Raw genomic sequence first — 26,716 nt, 5'->3', positions numbered from 1 at the left:
TTTTTTTTGCAGTTTTTGGCCAGGGCTGGGCATGAACCCGCCACCTCCGGCATATGGGGCCAGCACCCTACTCTTTTGCGCTACAGGCGCTGCCCTGCATTTGTCTTCTTTAGAGAAGTTTCTCTTCAAGTCCCTTGCCACCCTGAGATGGGATCACGTGTTCTTTTCTTGCTAATACGTTTGAGTTCTCTGTGGATTCTGGTTATTAGACCTTTATTGGAGGTATAACCTGCAAATATTGTCTCCCATTCTGAGGGCTGTCTGCTTGCTTTACTTACTATGTTCTTGGTTGTGCAGAAGCTTTTTAGTTTGATCAGGTCCCAGTAGTGTATTTTTGATACTGCTTCAATTGCCTGGGGAGTCCTCCTCATAAAATATTCACCCAGGTCGATTCCTTCGAGAGTTTTCCCTGCACTTTCTTCAAGTATTTTTATAGTTTTCAGGTCTTAAGTTTAAATCTTTTATCCAGTGAGAGTCTATCTTAGTTAATGGGGAAAGGTGGGGTCCAGTTTCAGTCTTCTACAGGTTGCCAGCCAGTTCACCCAGCACCATTTGTTAAATAGGGAATCTTCTCCCCACTGAATGTTTTTAATTGGCTTGTCAAAGATCAAATAACAGTAAGTAGCTGGATCCATCTCTTGGTTCTCTATTCTGTTCCAGACATCTGCTTCTCTGTTTTTATGCCAATACCATGCTGTTTTGATCACTATGGATTTATAGTACATTCTCACGTCTGGTAGCTTGATTCCTCCTGCTGTGTTTTTATTGCTGAGTAATGTTTTGGCTATTCGAGGTTTCTCCTGATTCCATATAAAACAAAGTATTATTTTTTCAAGATCTTTGAAATAATGTCAATGGCGCTTTAATAGGAATTGCATTAAAATTATATATTGCTTTGGGTAGTATAGACATTTTAACAATGTTGATTCTTCCCAGCCATGAGCATGGTATGTTTTTCCATTTGTTAACATCTTCAGCTATTTCTTTTCTTAAAGTTTCGTAGTTCTCTTTATAGAGATCTTTCATGTCCTTTGTTAGGTATACTCCCAAATATTTCATCTTCTTTGGCACTACTGTGAAAAGAATAGAGTCCTTGACTGTTTTCTCAGCTTGGTTATTGTAGGTATATATAAAGGCTACAGATTTATGGGTGTTGATTTTGTAGCCTGAGACATTGCTGTATTCCTTGATCACTTCTAAAAGTTTTGTAGTAGAATCCCTAGTGTTTTCCAGATAAACGATCATATCATCTGCAAAGAGTGAAAGTTTGATCTCTTCTGACCCTAGGTGGATACTGTTGATCACCTTTCCTTCCCTAATTGCAATGGCTAAAACTTCCATTATAATGTTAAAGAGCAATGGAGACAATGGGCAACCTTGCCTGGTTCCTGATATAAGTGGAAATGATTTCAATTTAACTCCATTCAATACGATATTGGCTGTGGATTTGTTGTAGATGGCCTCTGTTAGTTTAAGAAATTTCCCTTCTATACGGATTTTCTTAAGTGTTCTGATCATGAAGCAATGCTGGATATTATCAAAAGCTTTTTCTGCATCAATTGAGAGAAGCATATGGTCTTTATTTTTTAGTTTGTTTATGTGCTGAATTACATTTATAGATTTACGTATATTGAACCAGCCTTGAGACCCTGGGATTAATCCTACTTGGTCATGGTGTATAATTTTTTTGATGTGTTGTTGGATTCTGTTCGTTAGGATCTTATTGAGTATTTTTGCATCTATATTCATTAGTGATATTGGTCTATAATTTTCTTTTCTTGTTGGGTCTTTCCCTGGTTTGGGGATCAAGGTGATGTTTGCTTCGTAAAATGTGTTGGGTAATATTCCTTCTTTTTCTATTTTTTGGAAGAGGTTTAGTAGTATAGGTACTAGTTCTTCTTTAAAGGTTTGGTAGAATTCTGACATAAAGCCATCTGGTCCTGGGCTTTTCTTTTTAGGGAGATTTTGTATAGTTGATGCTATTTCAGAACTTGATACAGGCCTGTTCAACATTTCCACTTCGTTCTGGCTACGTCTTGGTAGGTGGCGTGCTTCCAGGTATTGAGCGATTTCTTTCAGATTTTCATATTTCTGAGAGTAGAGTTTCTTGTAGTATTCGTTAAGGATTTTTTGAATTTCTGAGGGGTCTGTTGTTATTTCATCGTTACCATTTCTGATTAATGAAGTTAGGGATTTTACTCTTTTTTTCCTGTTTAGGTTGGCCAAAGGTTTATCTATTTTATTGATCTTTTCCAAAAACCAACTTTTGGATTTATTGATCTGTTGAATAATTCTTTTGTTTTCAATTTCATGCACTCCTGTTTTTACTCTTTTTCTGATCAACATAATTTAAGCATGCCATGGAAGTTTAACTTTAAGTTCAAGTGTGCCAGAAGATAAAAAATGTTGCAAAACACTGCCGTGGAGGTCGGTGTTGTGGTTCTCCCATGTGTGCTTGCTAGAGGCTGTCCATAGCATCACTACTCACTTATCACTGACACTTTATTTATCACTGTGTATCAGGGTTCTCCAGAGAAACAGAACCATAGGATGTAGATATACAGGTATGGAGAGATTTATTTAAGTTTTGTTTGATTTTTGTGATTTATCCCTGCCAATATAACATATGAGATTCTTGTAGGACCACCGTAGAAAACCTGGTTCTCTGACCACGACTTTAGCTGAGAGTTTAAAGAACTGAGCATGTTATTTTTCTTTTTGTCAGCATCCCAGGGCACTCAGAAGTAGCCATCCCATCCCATAGACCTTGCAGCCCATTGTGGCTGCCCCCAAAGCACCTGCTTCACCAGGCACTTCACAGCCTACCCCAGGTGATACTCTTATTAATTGTGAGGCCACTTCATGCCATGGATTACTAACATCCCATTTTTTCTTTGACAAAGAGTTCAAGATGGTATCGGAAGCTAAGACTATAACCAAACCACTTCCACATGCTCATCTGTTTCCTGACATCATGATTAATACCATGTATCAGTCAGGATCCAGTTAGGGAAACAGAAATCACACCAGTTATTTTAACAGAGAGGGTTTGATAGAGGAGATTCGTTAAATGGGCACTGAAAAGCTAAAAAGGCAAAAAGGGACCACCAAGGTAACTCAGATAGTAAATACTGGCTAGGGGATCAAAAGGAAGAGGTCGGGTTTCTATTAGAATGCAGAAGCTTGGAGAAGGGCCTCTGTGGAGCGGCATCTCAGGAGGTTGGGTAGAGAGCCTCTGAGGAGGGGCTCTGGCTGGCTGGTACTGGGTTCTCTGAAGGGGCACAGTGAGGCTAATTGGAGGTGGGGTCTGGAAACTGGAATTAACTCTTACAGCCAGGATGAAGATCTGTTGCTGGAATGACTCTGGCAATAACAGCAAGCGAAACAGGAAACAGGACTGCTTTCTCCTTGCTCCCCGCCTTTCTGTCCCCCTGTAGCATCCCCTTTCGCAGAGCCCAACTGGGAGTCACCTGGGAAAGAAAAGTGTACTTTGTAATGTCTCACCCAAAGCAAAGTGTAGAAGGGCAGGTTTAGAGCTGAGTCACAATAGGTTAATAATCAGCATAGCTTTTTCACTGTAATCTGGTTGTTAAAAGGATAACACGATACCATGTTTAAAGGTTTAGAACTGTGCCTAGCTCTTTTTTTCCCCTGCAGCAATTGAGCGTGTCTTTGTCTGGCCTTTTCCTTCATTCTGTTAGTGTGGTGCATCACATTGATGGATTTGTGCATGTTCCATAGATCTAGGAATCGTTATTCCTAGGAATTGTGTGCATCTGTGCATTCTAGGAATAAATCCCACTTGGACATCATGTATAATCCTGTTTTTTTTCTTTCTTCCTTTTTTTTTTAGAGCCAGGGTCTCACTCTGTTTCCTAGGCTGTTAGAGTGCAATGTCACAATCAGAGCTCGCTGCAGCCTCCAACTTCTGGGCTCAAGAGATCCTCCCTCCTCAGCCTCCCAAACTGGGATTACAGGTATTTGCTACCACATCCAGCTTTTAGTGTAATGTTGAATTCAGTTTAAGTTTTTTTTTTTAAATAGCTAATTGTCCTCTGTCAGTACCACGCGCTAACCAATTGTGCCACTGGAGCACTTAAATAGCTAATTTTCCGTGTAGACAGAGTTGGAACTTTTGGAGGAAGCAGCTGAATCAAGGTGATCTCAGAAGTATCATCAGAGAACTTCCTGACCTTTCTGCTCTGGAAGCCATTCCAGTTTTGCATTTTTTGGTGTTTTCAGGAAGACAACCACTTTCCACTGTTCTCTTAGGGTTCCTGGAGACTCTCTTAATTGTAAATGAATGTATCTAAAGACAAATGGGAAACACTTATGATTTAGAAGAACAATTTGGGGAGCCTAACTTTTTATTAAATGTCAGGGATTGTTTTGACTGTTAATTTAGGGCTTCAGAGTCTGAAAAGAATGTCAGGCTAGGCCACCAGGAGATTAAAGAGAAGCTGACTTTCCTGGATTTCTGATCTAGCTTGGTGGGGGGGGGGAAGGGCCGCCCATTCCTACAGCAACTTGGCTCCAGCCTTGCTGGTTGAGGGCACAACCTGGAAGATCCCTCAGGGTCATCTGCCTGCTTTCTCATCTGGTTGGCAGTGAAGTAGGAGGTTACAGCCTTGTCCTATAGCAGGGAGAGGCATTTTGGCATGGGAAAAGCATTCTTTAGTCTTCTAGAAGCATTTGGGATTGACTTGGGGTAGGTTTTCCAAAGATTCTCCAATCACCTGTGGCACCTAACCCTTTCCCTTAGATATTTTGGTCCTGTTGGTCTGAGTTGGAAGCTCAGATTCTGCCCTTTTAAAATGTGGCTCAGGTGACTTTTATCATCAAGAGAACTTTGGGAAGCCCTGCTGTGGGGCAAGAGGGCAGCTCTCTCATTTCTGCAAAAGGGAGCTGATTCTGTATAATATTTAACCTCTGCAGAGAGATGTCTGCTCGGATAAAATCTGTTTAGGAAAAAAAGGAAGACTACAGTTACTACTCTGCGGAGGAGGAAATTCACGGGGCTATTTGGAAGTCTCTAATCATAAATGACAGATAGTGTCACAGAAGAGCAAACCATCTTTTCTAAGTCAGCTCGGGTTTGGTTGCAGAACATAGCAGCTGTTTGTTTCACCCTGGAGACCAGGAACTACAGACCAGCATGGGTCTGAAATGTGTGTCCAGGTGAACCAGGTCAGACCTGACACTTATCTAACCCCTGCCAGTCTGATGTGGGGCATAGAAAGGTTTCCTATGGTGTCATTCCTGTCCCAAGCTGGACTTACTCCCCATGTGCACAAACCAAAAGGCACATGGCAAGCATAAGACGTCAGAGGTGTGTGAGAAGTGTTGTTGAAGTTTACGTATTATTGTAGCTAGGGATTACTGAAAGGGATAGAACACACACAGGCAAGAAACAGGCATCCACCTATTTCTTTTTCTTTTAAATTTCAGAATAATAATGAGGGTACAAATGAGTGGGTTACAATGTTGGCATTTGTTAGGCGAGGTCCCGGTTGTAGCTGTGCCCCACACCCAGGAGGTGTGCCATATACCCTCACATTGTGCCCATCAGGCGGGAGCACACCCTCCCGGCCTTCCTTCCCTTCCTCTACCTCTTTCAGCCTCCTCCCTCTCTCCTCTCCCCAACTTGAATTAAATTGAGTTTTTCTCTTGTGTGGGTTTGTATTAGTTCCTCTACCGGCTTCATATTAGTACTGAATACATTGGATACTTGCTTTTCCATTCTTGTGATACTTTACTAAAGAGAATGTTCTCCAACTCTATCAGGTTAATAGAAAAGATGTAAAGTCTCCATCTTTTTATGGCTGAAGAGTATTCTATGTATACAGATACCCAGTTTATCAGTCCATTCATGGGTTAATGGGCACGTGGGTTGTTTCCACATCTTGGTGATTGTAAATTGAGCTGTGATAAACACCTACTTCTGATAAGCTGATCCAGCAGGAAAGTTAGGTCAGGCTGCCCAACACATGGTGGTTACATCAAAGGACCCCCTCACCTCCGGAGGCATCTCTACCACCTCTGCAAAGCTGGTTTTGTAGGGCCTTAGAGCAGGGCCTTGAATGACTATAGAAAAGCCTTTCCTAGAATGAGAGGGGCTCAGTAAGTGATTTTTGAATGAGCGAATGAATGGCTGTGACTTAGACACCTTGTCATTGGCTTGCGCAATGGAGACTTCCACTTGTTGACCATCCATGAGAAAACTTCAGGCTTTGTTTCTCAGACCTTTATTCTCGTACACAAAGTTCAGCCCTCTGCTTGCTACACTCTGTTAACCACAGAAGCCCTAAATTCTTCTATAACTAATCTGGACCTGTGATCCCTTGCCCTCACAATCCCTTCCCCTCTAGGAAGCTGGCACTCTGGTGTGGAACAATGGAGCAGGTCAGCAGCCGCTTGGACGACTTCCCTATCAATATGTTTTCTGTCACTCCTTACACACCCAGCGCAGCTGACATCCAGGTGTCTGACGACGACAAGGCAGGGGCCACCTTGCTCTTCTCAGGCATCTTTCTGGGACTGGTGGGGATCACGTTCACCGTCATGGGCTGGATCAAATACCAAGGTGTCTCCCACTTTGAATGGACCCAGCTCCTGGGGCCCATCCTGCTGTCAGTCGGGGTGACATTCATCCTGATAGCCGTGTGCAAGTTCAAAATGCTGTCTTGCCAGATGTGCAGAGAAAGTGAGGAGAGGGTCCTGGACTCTGAACAGACACCGGGAGGACAGTCATTTGTTTTCACTGGCATCAACCAGCCTATCACCTTCCACGGGGCCACTGTGGTGCAGTATATCCCTCCTCCTTATGGTTCTCAGGAGCCGATGGGGATGAACACCCCCTACCTGCAGCCGGTAGTGAACCCCTGTGGTCTCATAGCCTCCGGAGGGGCAGTGGCCACCGTGCCAAGTCCTCCCCAGTACTACACCATCTACCCTCCAAGTAACGCGGCGTTTGTGGATGACGAGGACTGCCCTTCCTTTGTGGAAGGTGGGAATGACAGGTATGCTGGGGGGTGGGGCGCCCCCTTCAAGCCATCACGGTCTGCAGCTGTGTGTGGTCTGTGAGCAAGGCAGTGGGGGAGTGTGAATCTTTGCTGGGCTAGTTGCTAGGATGGGGCCTTGGTTCTGAGGGTGGCACTCTGGGCTAGTAACACATTTGTGTTTTCTGCTCATGTTTCAGGCCCAGCCCTGATGCTGATCGGCTGGAAGAGACACAGCTGGAAAACGAGGGCTGTGCCTGCTTTGCCCCTCCCCCCTATGAGGAAATCTACTCAAACCGTGACTAGAGACTTGAATTCACTGTTACCGACAACCCAGGCTTCTACCCTGTGACCTTCCCAAGTTAGGCAGCCTGGGGCTGGGGTAGGGGGAAGGAAAAGTGTCTCAGGTAAAAATCAGGTTGGGCTGGGGAATTTCTCCTCTGGGACAGTTTCCAATTCCCTCAGGTAGGAAGAAATCTGCTGAAAGGTCCAGGAACAGGAATTGTTTATCCTCAACCCGCCCCCTTCTCTGCAGAAAGGGACTGTGGTCTCAATTCTAACTCCAGGCTCCTGCCCGTAATCCCAGTACCTTGAAGAGGCTGCAGCAGAAGGTCTCGAGAGGCCAGGAATTGGAGACCAGACTGGGCAACATAGAGAGACCCTGTTTCAAAAAAAAAAAAAAAAATTAATTAAAAAAAAATCTAACTCCAGCAGCTAAGGGAAAAAAATCACTACTTCTGAGACTTTGGGAGTCTGTGCAATGGTGAGAGTGGGGTAAAAAGGAAGCAGAAAGAGAAAACCAGTTCCACTGCAGGTTTGTCAGTGGCTGTCCTTGGCTCTGCAGTAGACTCACCCATCCCAAACAACCTGGTTGCCATCTGGTCTATCCAAAGACTCCGGTATCTTTAGGGCTACAAAGAAATAAATACAATGAAATGAAATCAAATAGAGAATGCCTTCTCTATGGCATAGCTGGCTACATCATACAAAATAAATAGTAATAGGATAATGATAGGAAAAAATCCTTCAGTTATCACTGAGTCACAGTGACTTGGTGGCTGCTGTTCTCTTCTGCAAGGCTGAAGCTTGAAGTGTGTCATGCATGGTGAGCTCTTGGTGTTGGGCAAGAATTAACTGGGCCCGCAGAACACAGGCACTGCCCTGAGCACTCGTGGGTCTGCCGAGTTAGAATAGAGCCACCAGGTCAATACCTAGAGAATCATGAATTGGGCAAATAATCTTTATGGTTAAGACAAGCTCACCTTATTTATAAACAAAGGCTTTGATAACTTTAATTTTCCAGAATGAGGAATGTGTAATAAGCAACTGGAACAGACTCACAGACTCTCAAAGACACAGTTTTAAATCATCCAGTTTTACAAGAAAATTTTGTTTAGGCTATAAAGGGAAGGCCACTCATGGTAAGGATGATACCTCTCAAAAGAAGACACAGGATTTAGTGATTCTTTGAAGTTTTGGTACCATGTTTGTATATGGAGTGATTTTTTACTCATTTTTATCAGAAGGAGGTAGTTTTCTAAGGATATAAGGAAAATAAACTTATTGTTGTGATTAATATTATGTCTTAGGGATCAGACTTTATTATATTCAGTTTTCATGTTTAATGCCAGAAGGTGATGGGTAATATGATTTAGTTCATAGAAATTAACTTTATTTTCATTTGTCCCTGAGACCCTGGGTTCCTAGCTGATGCCAACTGGCAAATGAAAGTTTGGGTCCCTGGCACATTTTCCTCCTCACCCTCACCCACTCACAACTTTATATCTATGGATTTGGGCTACAACGAACATCAAATGTAGCTCAAAAAAGAAAGAGACCTCAGGAAGGGCTGTACATGTGGACGTGTGGAGGGTAGAAGAGCCAGTTTGTCTTGTTCCAGGAACATCCCTGTTCTAAGTTGGAGAAAAAACCCTAACATAGAGGCCTTGTATGCTGCCAAAGATAGTGCTTTAGGGTCAGTGCTTCAGGAGCTCAAGGTGCAAATGGGATCCGCAACAGCTGGGAAGTCAGAAAATGGGAATTTGTTCTCTCATTCGACATCTATTTATTGAGCATCTACTGTGCCAGGGCCAGGGCCATTGAGTGGGAATATAACTGAAAACCCAAGCGACGAAAGAGCAGCTATGGCTCTGCCCTTGCAGAGCTTCCAGTCTGGAGGGGGAAACAGATTCTGATTCATATCTTCATTAATTGTCTGTTAGTTAGTCTCTGATACCCCTGAGGGGTCCTGGAGCTCTAAGAGGGATTTGGACTCCTCAAAGGTCACTAAGCTTGCCTGGGGAAGTGAAGCCAGGGCCATCACCCCAGGGACTACTGTTCACAGGGATGATGGCCAAACCACTGGTACCTGTGGACCTGTGAAGACCATGCTGGGAGCTCAAGGGCAGTGGCGGGCTACTGGGCAAAGAGGAGAGGGCAGCTCCGGAGGGAGGGGGCCCGACAAAGCCCTCTGTGGGAGGCAGTATTAGGAGGCATCTTGCAGGCTGTGTAAATTGCATTTCCCTGCTGCCATTGCCCTCAGACACGGTTGTCTTCTAGTACCAAGAAGTTCTACCCACCAGCTTTCTGGCTTTGAGACAACCCCCATACTGTCTTTATTTCTTTGTGGGAAGTTGCAGGGGCCAATGTGATGGGAAGGTCACGGAATGGCTCCTTGGCCCAGTCTCTCTGACCATCAAAGACACATTTCCAACAGTTTCTGGGTAGTTCATCTAGATCAGTGGTTCTCAACCTTCCTGATGCTGCAAGCCTTTAATACAGTTTCAGTGGGTCGCAACCCACAGGTTGAGAACTAATCTAGATATTTGTCTTTTTTTTTTTTTTTCTTTTTTTGAGATAGGGTCTCACTTTGTTGTCATGAGAGCACTGGCCTATCATAACTCCCTGCAACCTCTGACTCCTGGGCTCAAGCCATCCTCCTGCCTCAGCCTGCTGAGTAGCTGGGACTCCCGGTGCCACCACGACCCAACCCGGGTCTCCCTGTGTAGCTCAAGCTGGTTGTGAGCTCCTGACTTCAAATGATCCTCTCCCGCTCGGAGTTCTAGGACTGCAGGTGTGAGCCACCACCAGGGCTCAGATATTCACCTTTGTCATTCTCTTCCTCAGTCTCCTATCAGGGGTGAGGAATGAAAGTGTGTGATCTGGGGACAGTGACTTGATCTCCTAGCTCTGCCCTCTCCCCATAGATCATTAGTGGAGGAAGAAGCCCTGGCTCTGGGCAGGTACCTGAAGCCAGAACCTATGGGGCCTTATCAAGCTTGTTATTCTTGTCATATATTGTGGGCTTTGTCTGAAGAGCAATTAGGAAGCAATGGAAGTCTTTCTAAAGAGGGGCAGTTGTGATCAGATTCTGAACACTCACTGGCTAGGGCAAGACTCGGAAGACATGTAGATACAATCTTGACCTTGCTGGTGAAGAGCTAAGTGACCAGAACCCTGTCAGCCATCGCTACCCTCGTCTCTGTCCTCAGCCCTCAGTGCAGTATATTGTTGGGCATGCTCAGGAGATTTCAAAATAAAGCTAATAGGCCTTGTTAGTTAAAGAAAACAGGTTTGTTAATAACATATTATCTGGAAACATCTCCTGGGAGCCAATTTGGGCTGGGCCTTTTGGCTGAAGAGACTGATAACAGCTAATGGTTTTGATGGAGAAGAAAAAGGATTGTCCAGGTTTGAGAAATGGGGCCCATATGCCAAGGGGAACAGCTTTCATGAAGCTCTTAGGACTTTTCCTTGTCCCCTTTAGTTCATCAGAGGGGAGGATCACTTGTGCAAAGAGGCTCTGCATCTCACCGGCCTCCAGAAAGTGCCTTTCAGAGGCGGCTTCCCGGAGATCCGCTCCCCTTCTTCTTCGCTCCAGGGGGCCAGGTGTAGTCTGAGTTTCAGGCTCACCACGTGGCTCTCTGCTACAAAATCAGCCCTTGAAGTGCTCTTCTCACTTCTTTCTTTTTTCAGTACAATATAAAAATAAAGCCTCTTGTTTGTGAAGGGCTGGGCTTGGGTGTCTGTTTTCAGCATCAGCCCTTACGGCTCATCTTGGCCTTGTTTACAGTTGGATGGGGAGTAGGACTGTAGGGAAGGTAGGTGGATGGCTGCTCCTGGCAAGTAAGTCCCTTCTTACCTAGAGAAGAGGTCCTCCCCCACACATCAAACAGGCCAGGGACATGGTCTGGGTCTCAGAGCAGTCCCTGCCTGCCACAATCTGTATACTCTCTGGAGAGGCTGCAGCTCACTTGGCATTCACCAAAGTGCCTCATTTAGAGTCCTTTTCACAAGTGCTCGGTTTCTGTTTGAACAAATGAACAAAGAACAAATGTGATATGAATACGTGAAAAAAATGTCAAAGATAATCAGTGGCCATTTTGGCTTGTTAACTGTTGTTTCTACATTATGAAAAATTTCAAACAAATATAAGAAAGTAGAGAACATAGTATGAGGATACCTCATTCTAGCATGCTCCGCCTTGCTGGGCTTCCCAGACATTGCACTTTTACAAAGTGAATGTTTGTAGCAAAGCTGCATCAAACAAGTCCATCCGTGCGACTGTCCCAACGGCACATACTCACTTTGTGTCTCTGCGTCACATGTTGGTAATTTTTGCAATATTTCAAGCTTTTTCATCATTATTATTTCTGCTATGGTGACTTATGATCAGTGATCTTTGATGTTGCCATTGTAATTGTTTGGGGGCCCCATGAACAGTGCCTCTATAAAACGGTGCACTTAGTTGATAAATGTTGTGTGTGTTCTGACGGCTCCACCAACTGGCCCTTCACCCATCTCTCCCTTCCTATTTCCTGACACAAAATATTAAAATTAGACAACTTAATAACCCTGCAATGGCCTCTAAGTGTTCAAGTGAAAGAAAGAGTTGCACATCTTTCACTAGAAATGATTAAGCTTAGTGAGGAAGGCGTGTTGAAAGCTGAGAGAGGTGGAAAGCTAGGCCTTGCACCAAAGAGCTAGCTAAGTTGTGAATGCAAAAGAAGAGTTCTTTTTTTTTTTTTTTTTTTATTGTTGGGGATTCATTGAGGGTACAATAAGCCAGGTTACACTGATTGCAATTGTTAGGTAAAGTCCCTCTTGCAATCATGTCTTGCCCCCGTAAAGTGTGACACACACGAAGGCCCCACCCCCCTCCCTCCTTCCCTCTTTCTGTTCCCCCCCCATAACCATAATTGTCATTAATTGTCCTCATATCAAAATTGAGTACATAGGATTCATGCTTCTCCATTCTTGTGATGCTTTACTAAGAATAATGTCTTCCACGTCCATCCAGGTTAATACGAAGGATGTAAAGTCTCCATTTTTTTAACGGCTGAATAGTATTCCATGGTATACATATACCACAGCTTGTTAATCCATTCCTGGGTTGGTGGGCATTTAGGCTGTTTCCACATTTTGGCGATTGTAAATTGAGCTGCAATAAACAGTCTAGTACAAGTGTCCTTATGATAAAAGGATTTCTTTCCTTCTGGGTAGATGCCCAGTAATGGGATTGCAGGATCAAATGGGAGGTCTAGCTTGAGTGCTTTGAGGTTTCTCCATACTTCCTTCCAGAAAGGTTGTACTAGTTTGCAGTCCCACCAGCAGTGTAAAAGTGTTCCCTTCTCTCCACATCCACGCCAGCATCTGCAGTTTTGGAAAGAAGAGTTCTTAAAGGAAAAAAGAACTGCTGTTCCAGTGAACATGTCAGTGATAAGAAAACAAACCGGCCCTATTGCTGGTACAGGGATAGTCTGAGGTCTGGATAGAAGATCAAACCAGCCACCACGTTCCCTCAAGCCGAATCCAGAACAAGGCCCTACCTCTCTTCCAGGCTGTGAAGGCTGAGAGAGGTGAGGAAGCTGCAGAAGAAAAGTTGGAAGCTAGCAGAGATGGTTCATGAGGTTTCTGGAAAGACGCCCTCTCTGAAACATAACAGTGTAACAGGAAGCAGTAGGTGCTGATGGAGAAGCTGCAGCGAGTTACCCAGAAGATCTAGCTGAGATCACTGAGGGAGGCGTCCACACTCAACAACAGATTTTCAAGGGAGACAAAACAGCTTTCTTTTTTTTTTTTTTTTTTTTGTGGGTTTTGGCCGGGGCTGGGTTTGAACCCACCACCTCCAGCATATGGGACCGGCGCCCTACTCCTTGAGCCACAGGAGCCACCTCAAAACAGCTTTCTATTGGAAGACGATGCCCTACAGGACTTCATAGCTAGAGAGAAGTCCATGCCTGGCTTCAAAGCGTCAAAGGATAGACTGACCCTCTTTAGAGGTTAATGCAGCTAGGTGACTTTAAGTGGAAGCTATTGCTAATTTGCCCATCCAGGACCCTTAAGAATTATGCTAAATCTAATCTACTCTGCCTGTGCTCTGTAAATGGAACAACAATGCCTGATGAAAATACATCTGTTTATAGTATTGTTTACTGAATAGGTTGAGCCCACTGTTGAAAACTACTGCTCAGAAAAAAGATTTCTTTCAAAATACTACTGCTTAATGACCATGTATCTGGTCTCTCAAGAGCTCTGAAAGACATGTGTAAGGAGATTGATGTTTTCACGCCTGCTAACACAATATCCATTCTGCAGCCAGGGGTCAAGGAGTAATTTCAACTTTCAAGTCTTATTATCTAAGCAATATATTTCATAAGGATATAGTTAGCATAAATAGTGATTCTTCTGGTGGATCTGGGGAAAGTAAATTGAAAACTTTCTGGAAAGGATCCACTATTCTAGATGCCATTAAGCATATTTGTGGGCTGACTGGGTATATAATCTTAGCACTTTGGGAGGCCAAGCCAGGAGGATTGCTTGAGATTAGAAGTTCGAGATCAGCCTGAGCAAGAGTGAGAACCTGTCTCTACAAAAACTTAGCCAGGTGTGGTGGTAAGCACCTGTAGTCCCAGCCACTCGAGAGACTGAGGCAGGGAAAAAGCACGAGCCCAGGAAGTCGAAGTTAAAGTGAACTATAATCATGCCACTAAACTCAAGCCTGACTGACAGAATGAGATTTCATCTGAAAACAAAATAAACAAAAATCCCATTTGTGATTCACAGAATGAGGTCAAAATACCAACATTAATAGCAACTTGGAAAAAGTTGATTCCAACCCTCCTTGATAACTTAGAGGTGGTTCAAGACTTGGATTCAAGACTAGAACTGGAGCCTAAACCTGTGACTGAGTTACTACAGTCTCATGACAAATTTGAATGGATGAAGAATCACTTCTTATGATAAGCAAAGATGGTTCCCTTTTTTTTCCTTTTATAAATTTTAATAGATTTAGGGGGTACAACTGAATTCTGTCATGTGTACATATTGAATAGTGGTAGAGGCTGGGCTTCTAGTGTGTCAGCTTCCAAGCAGTGTACATTGTACCCCTTAGGTAATTTTTCACTCTCACCCCCTGCCACCCTCCCTTCTTTTGAGTCTCCAATGTCCATTATACCACTTTATGTGTCCTGTGGAGCCATAATTTAGCTCCCACTGATAAAAGAGAACATATGGCATTTGTTTTTCTGTTCCTAAGTTACTTCACTTAGGATAATGGCCTCCAGTTGCATCCAAGTTGCTACAAAGACATCATTTCACTCTTTCTTGTCACTGAGTAGTGCTCCCTATTTTCTTCACGCACTCACACTTGATGGGTACTTAGGTCGATTCCATGTCTTTATGATTGTGCTGTAAGAAACATATGAGTGAAGGTATTTTTTTGAGGTAATGATTTGTTTTCCTTTGCATAGATACCCAGTAGTGGAATTGCTGGACTGAATGGCAGATTTACTTTTAGTTCTTGGAGGAATCTCCATAAAAGTTGCACTAATTAAACATTCGCATCAACAGTATATAAGTATTCCCTGTTCACCACATTTGCACAAACATCTATTGTTTTTTGACTTTTTAATGATGCTGTTCTGATTAGAGTAAGATGGCATCTCATTGCAGTTTTAATCTGCATTTCTCTGATGATTAGTGATGTTGAACATTTTTTTATGTTGGCTGAAGGTGGTTCCTTGAGATGGAATCTACTCCTGGTGACGATGCTGTGAACACTGCTGGAGTGACAACAAAGAATTTGGAATATTTCGTAAGCTTGGTTGGCAAAGCAGTGGCAGGATTTGAGAGGATTGACTCCAGTTTTGAAAGAAGTTCTATGGTGGGTAAAATGCTATCAAATACCCTGTTTCCCCGAAAGACAGTGTAAGACAGTGTCTTATTTTAAGGTGTGCTCCCAAAGACGCACTAGGTCTTATTATCAGGGGACGTCTTATCCTTCCTGTAAGTAGGTCTTATTTTCAGAGGATGTCTTATTTTCAGGGAAACAGGGTAGCATCACAGGCTACAGAGAACTCTTACCTAAAAGGAAAAGTCAATCCATGTGGTAAACCTCACTGTTGTCTTATTTTAAGAAATTTCCACAGCCACCTTAACTTTTAGCAGCCATTGAGGCAAGACCTGCCCCAGCAATAAGATATGATTCACTGAAGGCTCAGGTGATTGTTAGCATTTTTTTGCAATAAAGTATTTTTAAATGAAGCTACGTACATTGTTTTTCTAGACACAGTGTTGCGTACTTAATAGACTAAACTATAGTGTAAACATAACTTTATATACATCTGCTCTGTTGTGATATTTGCTTTATTGTGGTGGTCTGGGACTGAACTCACGGTATCTCTAAGGTATGCCTATGTACTCATATGAAACTCTGTGTAGATATCATACAGCATGGCTACCGATTCCTGGTTAAACTTGTTTCATTTATATCTCCATTCACAATTCTCCAACTGTAGGGTTTTTTTGTTTGTTTGTTTGTTTGGTTTTTGAGACAGAGTCTCACTCTGTCGTCCTGGGTAGAGTGCCATGACATCATAGTTCACAGCAACCTTACACTCTTGGGCTCAAGTGGTCCTCTTGCCTCAACCTCCTGAGTAGCTGGGACTAGAGGTGCCGGCCACAACACCCAGCTATTTTTACAGACAAAGTCTGCTCTGGCTCAGGCTGGTCTTGAACTCCTGAGCTCAAGCACTCCACCTGCCTCAGCCTCCCAGAGTGCTAGGATTACAGGCATTAGCCACGGCCCCCGGCCTTCCAACTGAAGTTTTTAAGAGAGTATCCAAGCCACCAAATCATTTCATCCTAAAATATTTTGTTGTATGTCTTTAAAAGACAAAGACTCAAAACATTTATAACACCATTATTATACCTAAAAATTTTATAATAATTTTTTAATGTCATCAAATATCTAGCCAGTGTTCAAATTTCCCCATTCTTTTCTCTCTCTCTTCCCCTGCTTTTCTCTCTCTCTCTCTCTCATTATGTTTTCCTTTTTGGTTTGAATTGAGATCTAAATAAATTAGAATTTTGCTAAGTGCATCCTAAATGTCTTTTTTTTTCTTTCTTTTTATTTTTTTTTTCAGTTTTTGGCCGGGGCTGTGTTTGAACCCACCACCTCTGGCATATGGGGCTGGTGCCTTACTCCTTAGAGCCACAGGGCTACCCCGCATCCTAAATTTCTAGCTGTTTAATACTACATTTTGGGAGGTTGACAGTTGGCAAACTATTCATGGTAGCAGATTCACAATCATTAAATTTCCCTTTCCAAACAAAAATGTTTTTTAAGATTCTTTTCCTTCTTTGTCAGCTCCCTGAAATTTTAGCACTTTCCTGGAATTAGAAACTTATTTTTTCTACTTTTAGCATATTATTAGATATTTTCCTAAACACAGGCCTAGAAAAAAATAATACATGAAAAGAGAAAGAGATCTTTAAATGAATTATCTGCTGCAGAATAGTTTCAAAGGTAACAAAAACCTTGACGCTCTTTAACATTTTTGGCTTGTACAATAAAGCTTTTAAGAAAAAAAAAATTTTTTTTTCCTTTGGGGACCATAAAAACCCCTTTGAACATCTCAAAAGCAGGAACAGAGTCTCCTCTTTAAGAAATACAAGAACAAATGCTCTTGCTCTACATTAAAATATTACCTGGTACAGTTTAACTCTCAGAGGTGATGACTGTGGGCCTTTTATCACAAAGTTTGCAATTTTTAAAAAATTAGAAATGAATATCTTTTCTGGATATACCTACCACTCGTCTTTTGAAGGTGACATGTGTAAGTGTGTGTGCACGCGTATTCACCTCCGCTCTCTCACTGCAGAATATAACTTATGGATTTCTTGTCTACTTTCTACTTGTAAATCATCAAAAGTTTTATGTCCCAAGCAGTTAGCAGTGGTTACAAAATCAACCGAGATATACTAAATAGACCTTTACTGGATTGCTCTTAAAGAATTGACGACAAATGAGAAGGTCAACGGGAAACCACAAAGGTCTTAGATAGGGAATTGTGTTTGTCTTGAGTTTTTAAGATTAATTACCAGATGAACTGGCAAGGAAATCAGTTTTCTAGGTTCCAGAAGTGCTCCTATAGGAAAGAATTTGCCCAGAAGGTTAATCAGGGGCATGAAGACACTCAGATGCATAGCAGTCCATGGTTGGTCTCTCAGGAGGAATATCTCTAAATCAGTCTCTTGCCCAATTACAGCTGTGGTTGTGGCTGTGGTGCAGGGAGTCTGGTGTTAATGACTTGCAGTTGTCTCTCTGCTGCTTATCTCAAAGGCCAGTGTTTATCATTTATATGCACCTTGCTCTTTCCTCAGCCCTCTAATTTCAGAGTAGGGTTGAAGAGGGCTAAGCTTCCCTCTCAAATCTATTCTTGGGCTCCAGACAAGGTGCTAGACCTAAAACAAACAAGACCAAGTCAGTAATGCTTATATCCTGCACTAAGTTTTCTCATTCCTTTCTACCCTTGAGTGTGGATTACATGTGATGTGCAGGAATAAAGCTCTCCTTTCTATGTTTATAGATCTCATTTTTAAGCTGATAATTTAAGAGACCATCAGAAATGGAATTTTCTAAGTACTCTATTATACAACCTAGCTGTTTGAGTTAGTATACAATAGTTTTAGTCTTCACAATAAAGTTGTTTTTTTTTTGAAAAAAAAAAGGAAAGAAAGAATTTTCCCTCTATCACAAAACTTATGCACATGTTAAGTCACAGACACAAATATACGTCCTGAAATCTGTGCTTATCTCCGAGGTGTAAGCAGATAGAGATTTTCTCATTCTGACCCTCCTAGCCATTGTTTTAAAAGAACAAACTTAAAATATATTTGTGTTTGTATATGGTCATTTTCTTTTTTTTTGAGACAGAGCCTCAAGCTGTCACCCTGGGAAGAGTGCCGTGGCATTACAGCTCACAGCAACCTCCAACTCCTGGGCTCAAGCGATTCTCCTGCCTCAGCCTCCCAAGCAGCTGGGACTACAGGTGCCTGCCACAATACCTGGTTATATGTGTCTAGCAATCATTATGTTCTTCATCACCACACAATCATAGTAAAAAGAATAAATAAATAAATAAATAATAATTAGACAGTTGCGCTTACAGTGCCCTTATTGAAGCAGTAAAAATTATTAATTTTAGTAAATCTCTGCCCTCGAGTACATATCCTTTTAATAGCTTGTGTGACAAAGTGGAGAGTATGTGTAACACACTTCTGCTGCCTGCACGGCCACAAGGATTGCTTGGAGGGGTGGCACGAGGCTCATTCTCATGGACACCATTTTTCCTTGAAAGAATGCTTGACAGATGCACCACAGTTATCCAGATGTGTGTGAACAAAGTAAGCCTGCCACTTCTAGATAAATGACTGATAGTAGTAGTTGCCAGTGATCGCACTCGACCTTTCAAGGGAAAATTAGAATTTGTGAAAAGTTATATTTGTCATTGTAAGACTGACGACTTTTAAAAAGTGGACTTTTCTTTTGAGATCAGTAGTAATAGTTAAACATGTGATTCAAGAAAAACATTGCGTAATGAAACATATCAACATTTCAAAGATCTGGATAAGTCAGTGAACTTAATGTCTACATGAATATTAGGCAACATTATAATATCACATGTGGGTAAAAGTCCAGTCAATGTGCAGGATAGGCCAATGAATTTTCATGTGAAAAAGTGGAGGGAATGGCCCAACATTGTCCTCACAGACGTGCCACAGGCCCCACTATAGGATAGTAGACTTCTCAGTGAGCAGACAACTTTTGTCACCTAATTGGTGTTTCTGCGGCAGGATTTAAAATTCTCTTGAATAAAGTTCATTGTCACCTGTTCTCTCTGAACTAGAATGGCCCAAATAAACAAAGCGCTTCCCTCTCTTGAACTTTGATGGGTTGACATCTCTAATTTCCCTGGTAAGTTGTGTCAGTGGTTGAATGTTAAGTGTTGTCTCTTGCTGCCATTCTCAACAGAGTAACTGGCTAAATTTGAAAGTAAAGTTTCAGGAAATCAACAAACCTTGTTTGTAGAACCACCTTACAGCTAAAACCCTCTTAACAAACATACTTGCTTTAGAAAATCAGGAGATCTTTTCCTTCGTATTACTCAAAATCTATTGCCGTTGACTGGAAAGGCAGAGGTGGGGGCAGATGAAGAAGATATACTCTTACTTACAAAGGCCTGGCAGATTCCACAAGGGGCCACATCTTTGGGATTTGCATATCTCTACCACACTCCTGGGGTTTGGGATGGATTCAGGCCAGACCTGAATACTGTACAGCCTGGTGAGTATTAAACACGATAACCTATGGTGGTCAAAAACAGAGCGAACACTGCAGAGTTGTATGCGTGTCAGCTGTATTTATTTAGTCATGCTCTCCAGAAAGCCAATTAAGATATTGGCTATGCCACTTATTAGCTGGGTGATTTCAGACAAGTTGCTTAACCTTGCTGAGCATAAGAAATAATTATATACACCTATTCAAAGAATGTTCTTCACTTTAGGGTGTCCAATCTGTGGCCTGTGGGCCACATGCTGATTTTATGAGGACTTCTTTTGCTTATCTATTGGTGTAGGATATCACAAAAAGTATGCACAGACTTTTTTTTTTTCTTTTTGCTAATCAGCTTTCTCATTAATGTTTGTGTATTTAACAATTTAACATGTGGCCCAAGACAAGCCTTATTCTTCCAAAACATGGCAAAGGGGGAAAAAGTTGGACACCCCTGCATCTAGCAGATGGAGTAACATGGGGAAAAATGTGCTAACATAATTTGAGAAATGACTTTTACATTTTTTATCAATTTTACCCTAACATAATGTATCACTTAGGATTGTTTGTTTTCATGTAACTAAACCTACGAATGACTTTAATTTAAACAAGATGAGTTTATTTCTCTGTCACATATAGGAAGTTTGGTGGTAGGTATTACAGAGCTGGTTCCTGTGTCACCAGTGGCCCAGGTGCCTAGGTTTCTGCTTTGTCATCTTCATTCAGCATGTGGCTTTCCTCTTCAAAGTCACTTCACTGTCCAAGATGTCTGCTGAAACTCCAGCATTGTGTCCACATTCTAAGCAGAAGGAAGGAGAAACGGGTAAAAGGGGGCATCCCTCACATCTGATTCACCCCTTAGAGAAAGCCTTTCTGTGCTTGTTCATGTATGAATCTACATTGAAAAAAACAAAACAAAAAAGAAAGCCTTCCTGAAAGTTCCATACTATGGCTTCTGCCTCACCAACCAGAATATGGTCACATGGCCACAGCAAGCTGCAAAGGATTCTGGGAAATGTAGTTTTTGCTGTTTTTCTCGTAACAAAGGGAAAAGGATAGACTAGGTATGAGGAACAACTAGAAGCCTTTTACACACTTGGTTCTCTCTCTTTCCCCCTACCCCCTCTCTCCTTTTAGTCTGGTTTCAAATATTGGCTCAAGAATTTGGAACTTAAAAAAAATTGTTGTGAATCCCTCTACTAAACCAAAAATAATAACTCTGAAGTGCCAAGTATAAATACACATGCCAGATGCAAGATTTTGGCCAAAGAAGTTTAACTTTAACTTTACAAAGACAGATACTTTTATCAGCAGGAGAGCATCAAGGAGTGATAGAGCTTCTGGGTTGTAAAATAGACAAGCTTTTGACTAACCCATGATACCAATGATTCGTTTGTGTATCATATTTGAGTCACCTGGCTGGACTTTGGTGGGATATTTTGTCTCCCCTATCTTCCCATTTGAAGGATATTAGTTGTTATAGAAATGGTGACATTACATTTATATGGCAGGATCTGATGGTATTGACATATGCAAAACAAAGTAAGTTCATTCCAGAGGCTATGATTTAGTAAGTTTGAATTTTCCACAGTTTAACTTTCTCCTTGAGTTTGGGGGAATGAAGAGGGGAAGAGTGGGAAGCCAGACACCTTTGGGAATTGCTGTGACTTCTCTGGGAATATTAAAGCTATATTTGGTGCAATTAAGTTGCTAATTCAGTAAAAAAAAACAAAAAAACTACACAGTTTCCTTGTGGACTGAAAGAATAAAATGCAGATGCTAAAAGTGGCTGATTTACAAGCAGGGAATGACCAAGGTACCAGGGGAAATGAGCCAGATTCTTCCAAGAGCTTAAATCACTCTCTCAGTCAGGAGATCAAAACAGTGTACTCACCCTGGGCAGAGCACCAGAGTTGGGCAATCTCCAAAACTCTTGAAAATATTCCCAATTTTCAGCAGAATTAGACGCCTGCCTCTTCCTCACTCCTCAGAAGGATGCAGGAAGTGTAAGAGATTCCTTAAAGGATCAGGACTTGGTGCTTACACCTCCCTCAACTCCAATCCCAATGGGAAAACATGAGACAAAAGGCAGAAAAGTATGTATTTAGTCTGTGAGCTCTCCTCCTACCTACCGGGGATTGTATCAGGCCAGTGGGGGTGGGCAGGGACAATTTGAGGGGCTCTGGAGATTCCCCACATCCCTGGTGAGCACCCTTCTAGTCTAGTGCAGTGGCTCTCAAATATGGCTGCACCTTTGAATCACCTGGGCCACTTAAAAAAAAATTCCAAACCAGGCTACAACTCAGATCAATTAAATTGGACTATCTGGAAGAGGGACCAAAACATTAATAATGTTTAAATTCCTCTCAAAAGTTTCCAAAATGCCACCAAGTTTAAGACCTGATCCATGTAGACTTTCATGTGAACAGCGCCCCCTGTGGTTGTGCTGTGTATGACCTGTGTAGACATTAAGTCATAGCCTGAGTTGGGGGTGGAGAGGTAGAGTTGGCAGAGGACAATAGGATGGTGGGCATGCCTTCCAGAAAGAAAATAAGTCAAAGGGAATTCTAAAAGTTGGTGCTCAAACCAACATCTTGTGATTAGGGTTGCCTGTAGACTGGGTAAAAAAAATGAAGGCATTATAACAGCCACTTGATCTTTGATAAACCAAACAAGAACCTACATTGTGGAAAAGAATCCCTATTCAATAAATGGTGCTGAGTGAACTGGATAACCACATGTAAAAGACTGAAACTGGACTGGCACCTTTCACGGCCTACAAAAACTGATTCAAGATGGATAAACAATTTAAATCTAAGGCATGAAACAATAAAAACCCTTGAAGAAAGTGTGGGGAAAACACTTGAAGGTATCGGCCTGGGGAAAGATTTTATGAAGAAGACTTCCATGGCAATTGCAACAACAAAAATAAATAAATGGGACTTAATTAAACTGAAAAGCTTCTGTACAGCTAAGGAGACAACCAAAGCAAATAGATAACTTTCAGAATGGGGAAAGATATTTGCATCTTGAATTGGACAAAGGCTTGATAGCTAGGATCTATAGAGAACTCAAATTAACCAATAAAAAAAGAACCGACAATCCCATATAGCAGTGGGCAAGAGGCATGAATAGAACTGTGTCTAAGGAAAACAGATGAATGGCTAACAAACACATGAAATCATCATCATCTGTAATCATCAGAGAAATGCAAATCAAAACCATCTTGAGATATCACCTAACCCCACTAAGATTAGACCACAGCACAAAGTCCCCAAACTGCAGATGCTGGCACGGATGTAGAGAGAGGGGAACACTTTTACACCATTGGTAGGACTGCAAACTCATGCAGCCTCTTTGGAAAGAAATATGGAGAATCCTCAAAGATCTCAAATTAAATCTCCCATTTAACCCTGCAACCTGCCTAGTCCCATACTGGGCATCTACCCAGAAAAAAAAAATCATTTTACCATAAGGACATTTGCACTAGATTGTTTATTGAAGCTCAATTTACAATTGCCAGGAGGTGGAAACAACCTAAATGCCCAACTAAGGAAGGATTAACAAATTGTGGTACATGCACACCACGAAATAATACTATTTAGCCATAAAAAAGATGATGATTTCACACCTTTTGTAATATCCTGGATGGAGTTGAAACACTTTCTGTTTAATAAAGTATCACAAGAATGGAAAAGCAAGTGTACAATGTACTCAATACTAATATGAAACCAGTAGACAATCCAATGTATGCCTACATAGGAAAAAAATTCATTTCAATTTCACTGAATGGGCATGGGGTGGAAGGGGTTGGCACACCTTTTGTGTGTGGAACATAACCACAAGAGGGACTCTACCTACCAAATCAAATATTCTGACCTGGTTGCTTATACTCACATATTAACCTGAAATAAATTTATTTAAATTAAAAAAAATGAAGGCATTGTATGATTTGGGGTTTCTGAACAGTTACAGATTCTAATTTTTTCTCCTGTTACTCTGCTCTAGGTCCCAAATGGGAAAATATCCTATTTCTTGGATATTTCCTAAGATATGTATTTTATGTAATTGAATGAGTAACCAACAAAGACTCAAGCATCACATCAGAATTTGCAAAGCACTTATGCAATACCCATTATCATCACTGGGTGGCACAACTCAAAAAAATCTCTGTCCCCCTGTCTGTAGAGTCCAATTCCCTTCCCTTTGAGATTCAGATGCCTTTAGAACAAGAGAACTGGTTTTTCATGAGCTACCACACAGAGGTTTTCCGTCTATGGTGTCTGCGGTAAGGTTTTTTTCTTCTTTGAACTTTTAATTCCCATAGAGGAGGAGTATAAGGTGGAATCACCACTTGTGACCTTGGCCTCACCCTGGCCAGACTTTACCCTCAAGGTGGGGCCTGCTGATCAAACAGTCCTCCTGATCCCACCAAAAGCTCAGTGTTTGGCACAGGGAGACACTCAGTGACACCTTGTAGAACAAATGTAGGGGTGAATTATGCGTTGGCAAAACATGCTGGGGGACACCAGTCAGAAGGAAAGTTCTGGGTGCTGAGTGGGAAACTGGGGCCACAGAGAAGAATGGAATATTCTGTGCTCTGTGATTTTAACGTCTGCTGAAGCTTCTTCTGGCCTCAACCTGCCCTCAGCCTTGTCAAAGGCAGTAGTCAAAGTGGCCTCCCTGGCAAAGCAAGATGACTCAAGCCTGTAAACCTAGCACTCTGGGACACCAGAGTGGGAGGATTGCTTGAGGTCAGGAGTTCAAGACTGGCATGAGCATAACTAAGATCCCATCTCTCTGAAAAATAGAATAAATTACCCAGTTATGAAGATGCAACCTTGCAGTCCCAGCTACTCGGAGGGTGAGACAGGGGGATCGCTTGAGCCCAGGAGTTTGAGGTTACAATGAGCTATGATGACATTGTATTCTACCTGAGGGCAGAGCAAGACTCTGTTACAAAACAAACAAACAAACAAGAAAAGGTCACCCTACACTGGCCTAGTAGGCTAGCATGCAGGCTGAGGTCACAGTCCTGGTCCTTGGTGGCCTCACACCTGCCGCTACCAGGCCTCTGGCTCATCTGCAGTGGAGCAGAACAGTCAAGAACTGACTTTTTCTAGCCAAAGGAGTTGGCCCCTTATTGGCTGAGCCAATTTGAGTACATTCTTGGAGACTGTCATGCCTGTCTCCTTGATCTGTCAAGTGGGGTTAATAGGCACAGCCTCTAAATATGACTGTGGGGCACAGGCCTGGGGCCCTGGAGGAGCTCCATAAATGGTGGCAGTGGTATAGTCTCCAATCTCCAATTTTATTGTCTTCACCCATGAAAACCAGCCGGGGGGACCTGGCCACCGTCTTATACCCCCAGGGCTCTGATCTGACGGGCTTCTACCACTGGGCCCTAATGTGCGCTTCATGGATCCAGGGAAACTAACATTCCAGTTCAGTCTTTTTCTTTAAGGACATAGAATGATGGTTAAGAAAGCAGGTTCTGGAGTCACTTTGTGATAGGCTTGGGCAAGATTCTTGCCCTCCCTAAAGTCTCAGTGTCCACATCTGTGAGAGGGAGTCAACACTACTACTCGTGGCATAGGCGTATTGGGAGAACCGAAGGCTGTAACGCCCATAGTTAGCACCTGGTAAGCACAGGCGGGCCTGCGCTTCTTCCTCCCCGGGAGCCAGGCTTACGGGCGCTTAGCCCCTGGCTTCCATGGCAGCTTCAGCCAACTTCAACTCTGCTCAACTCCAAGGACCCTTCTGAAATTCCCATTTTCCAGGGGTTTCCATTCCAAACTGACCGACTTGATAGAAATTCCTTACTTCCCAAAGGGTTCTTGCTTTGAGTACAATAGCCATCCACGGAATTATTCTAACATTTGGTCACTTGCCTTAGAGAGCCACTTCCAGGAGCCTCTCTCTCCTTCCACTGTCACTGGCTGCAGGCAGGGCACGTCCTCTTTCAGCAGGGGCCTGTTTTAATACACGTGCGGTATTTCTCCCAAGTGTGTCACCTCACGGATTGCCAGACGGCTCCACCCAAAGCACAGGGCTGGGCTGGGGGGTGACCCACACAAGCTGGGAACTCCTAAACCTGAAAATAACTCACGCCCTGTGCGATGACTATTTTGTGTTTATTCCTGGCTCCAAGCCCCACCCATACCAATCTGACATCACTGTTTCCACAGCAAATAATAATCTTCAAATGGAATAAAGCAGGAGCTGTAAGTCCTACAGACTGTGGCCAAGTGAGATAAGCGTGTCCCTTTATGCAGTGGATACAGTGGTGCGGTGCAGCCACGAGCCTGGGTATTTGTGTTCCAAATGATCTCCTTATTTCAATCCAGGCTTCCTCCACCGGTGAGGAATGAGAAAAACTTGCAGCTATGAAAACTTGACAATGCAGCCAGCATCACCTCCCCAGTGGAAGTACGTATTTATACAGAGACATGACCGTCACTTTAAAGACCTATTCCTGCAACCCTGCACGTGGAGTGTGTGTTCATCCTCCATGTTTCAACATAGGTATTCAGACTTCAGTTCTCTGTGGCACTTACAGCAGAGCCCGGAGTCTTGCTCTCTCCTTCCTTGTCTGCAGCCCTCATTCAGCACCCAGGAGAGGCTGCTGAGCATAGACGCCCACATGTGAGTCCTGAGATAAGCCCCTTAAGGTCAGGGGTCCCGTGTCATGACAAACACCTGGGTTTCCCCGAAGCCAGCGCAGGGTTTTACACTAGCAGCAGGCGCTTACGTTTACTGATGAGTGGTGTGATGTTATATCAGCGAGAGAGAAAGGAATCTTCAGGGTAGGCTATGTCTGGACACCTCTAAGAGCTTTTTGTTCCTGGAAGTCCATGCAGGACATTAACTCATCCTCACTTCACATCTCAGAGTGCGATCTGCTCACCCACCTAAGCTTGCTAGAAAAGCAGAGTCTTAGCCTTCACCCTGGACCTTCTCAGTCAGGGCCTCAGGTCATTTGTGTGCATATGAGCATTTGAGAAGCCCTGGGTGGTCTGTAGCACCATCACTTGGATGGCTAGGAGCTGTGTTCCAATAAGGTTCTGGGCGTGTGTGTGTGTGTGTGTGTGTGTGTGTGTGT

General features: G+C 42.8%; 1 protein-coding gene and 1 long non-coding RNA gene across 2 annotated transcripts; one reads left to right on the top strand and one right to left on the bottom strand.

Moving 5' to 3' along the window:
• The first annotated feature begins 6,299 nt into the window (after positions 1-6,299).
• Positions 6,300-11,004, top strand: TMEM174 (transmembrane protein 174). The gene is made up of 2 exons (XM_053588939.1): positions 6,300-7,019; positions 7,199-11,004. The coding sequence occupies exons 1-2, from the start codon at positions 6,394-6,396 to the stop codon at positions 7,302-7,304; spliced, it is 732 nt and encodes a 243-aa protein (XP_053444914.1). The 5' UTR covers positions 6,300-6,393; the 3' UTR covers positions 7,305-11,004.
• A 9,207-nt stretch (positions 11,005-20,211) lies between these two features.
• Positions 20,212-25,639, bottom strand: LOC128584089 (uncharacterized). Its single transcript, XR_008379630.1, has 3 exons — positions 25,502-25,639; positions 24,436-24,544; positions 20,212-20,413 (listed from the first exon to the last, which is right to left on the bottom strand). It is a non-coding gene; the product is annotated as an uncharacterized LOC128584089 (long non-coding RNA).
• Between the last annotated feature and the right edge of the window lie 1,077 nt (positions 25,640-26,716).

The sequence above is a fragment of the Nycticebus coucang genome, chromosome 1 (assembly GCF_027406575.1).
Source record: "Nycticebus coucang isolate mNycCou1 chromosome 1, mNycCou1.pri, whole genome shotgun sequence".
NCBI lineage: Eukaryota > Metazoa > Chordata > Mammalia > Primates > Lorisidae > Nycticebus > Nycticebus coucang.
This window is presented reverse-complemented; position numbering and strand designations above follow the sequence as displayed.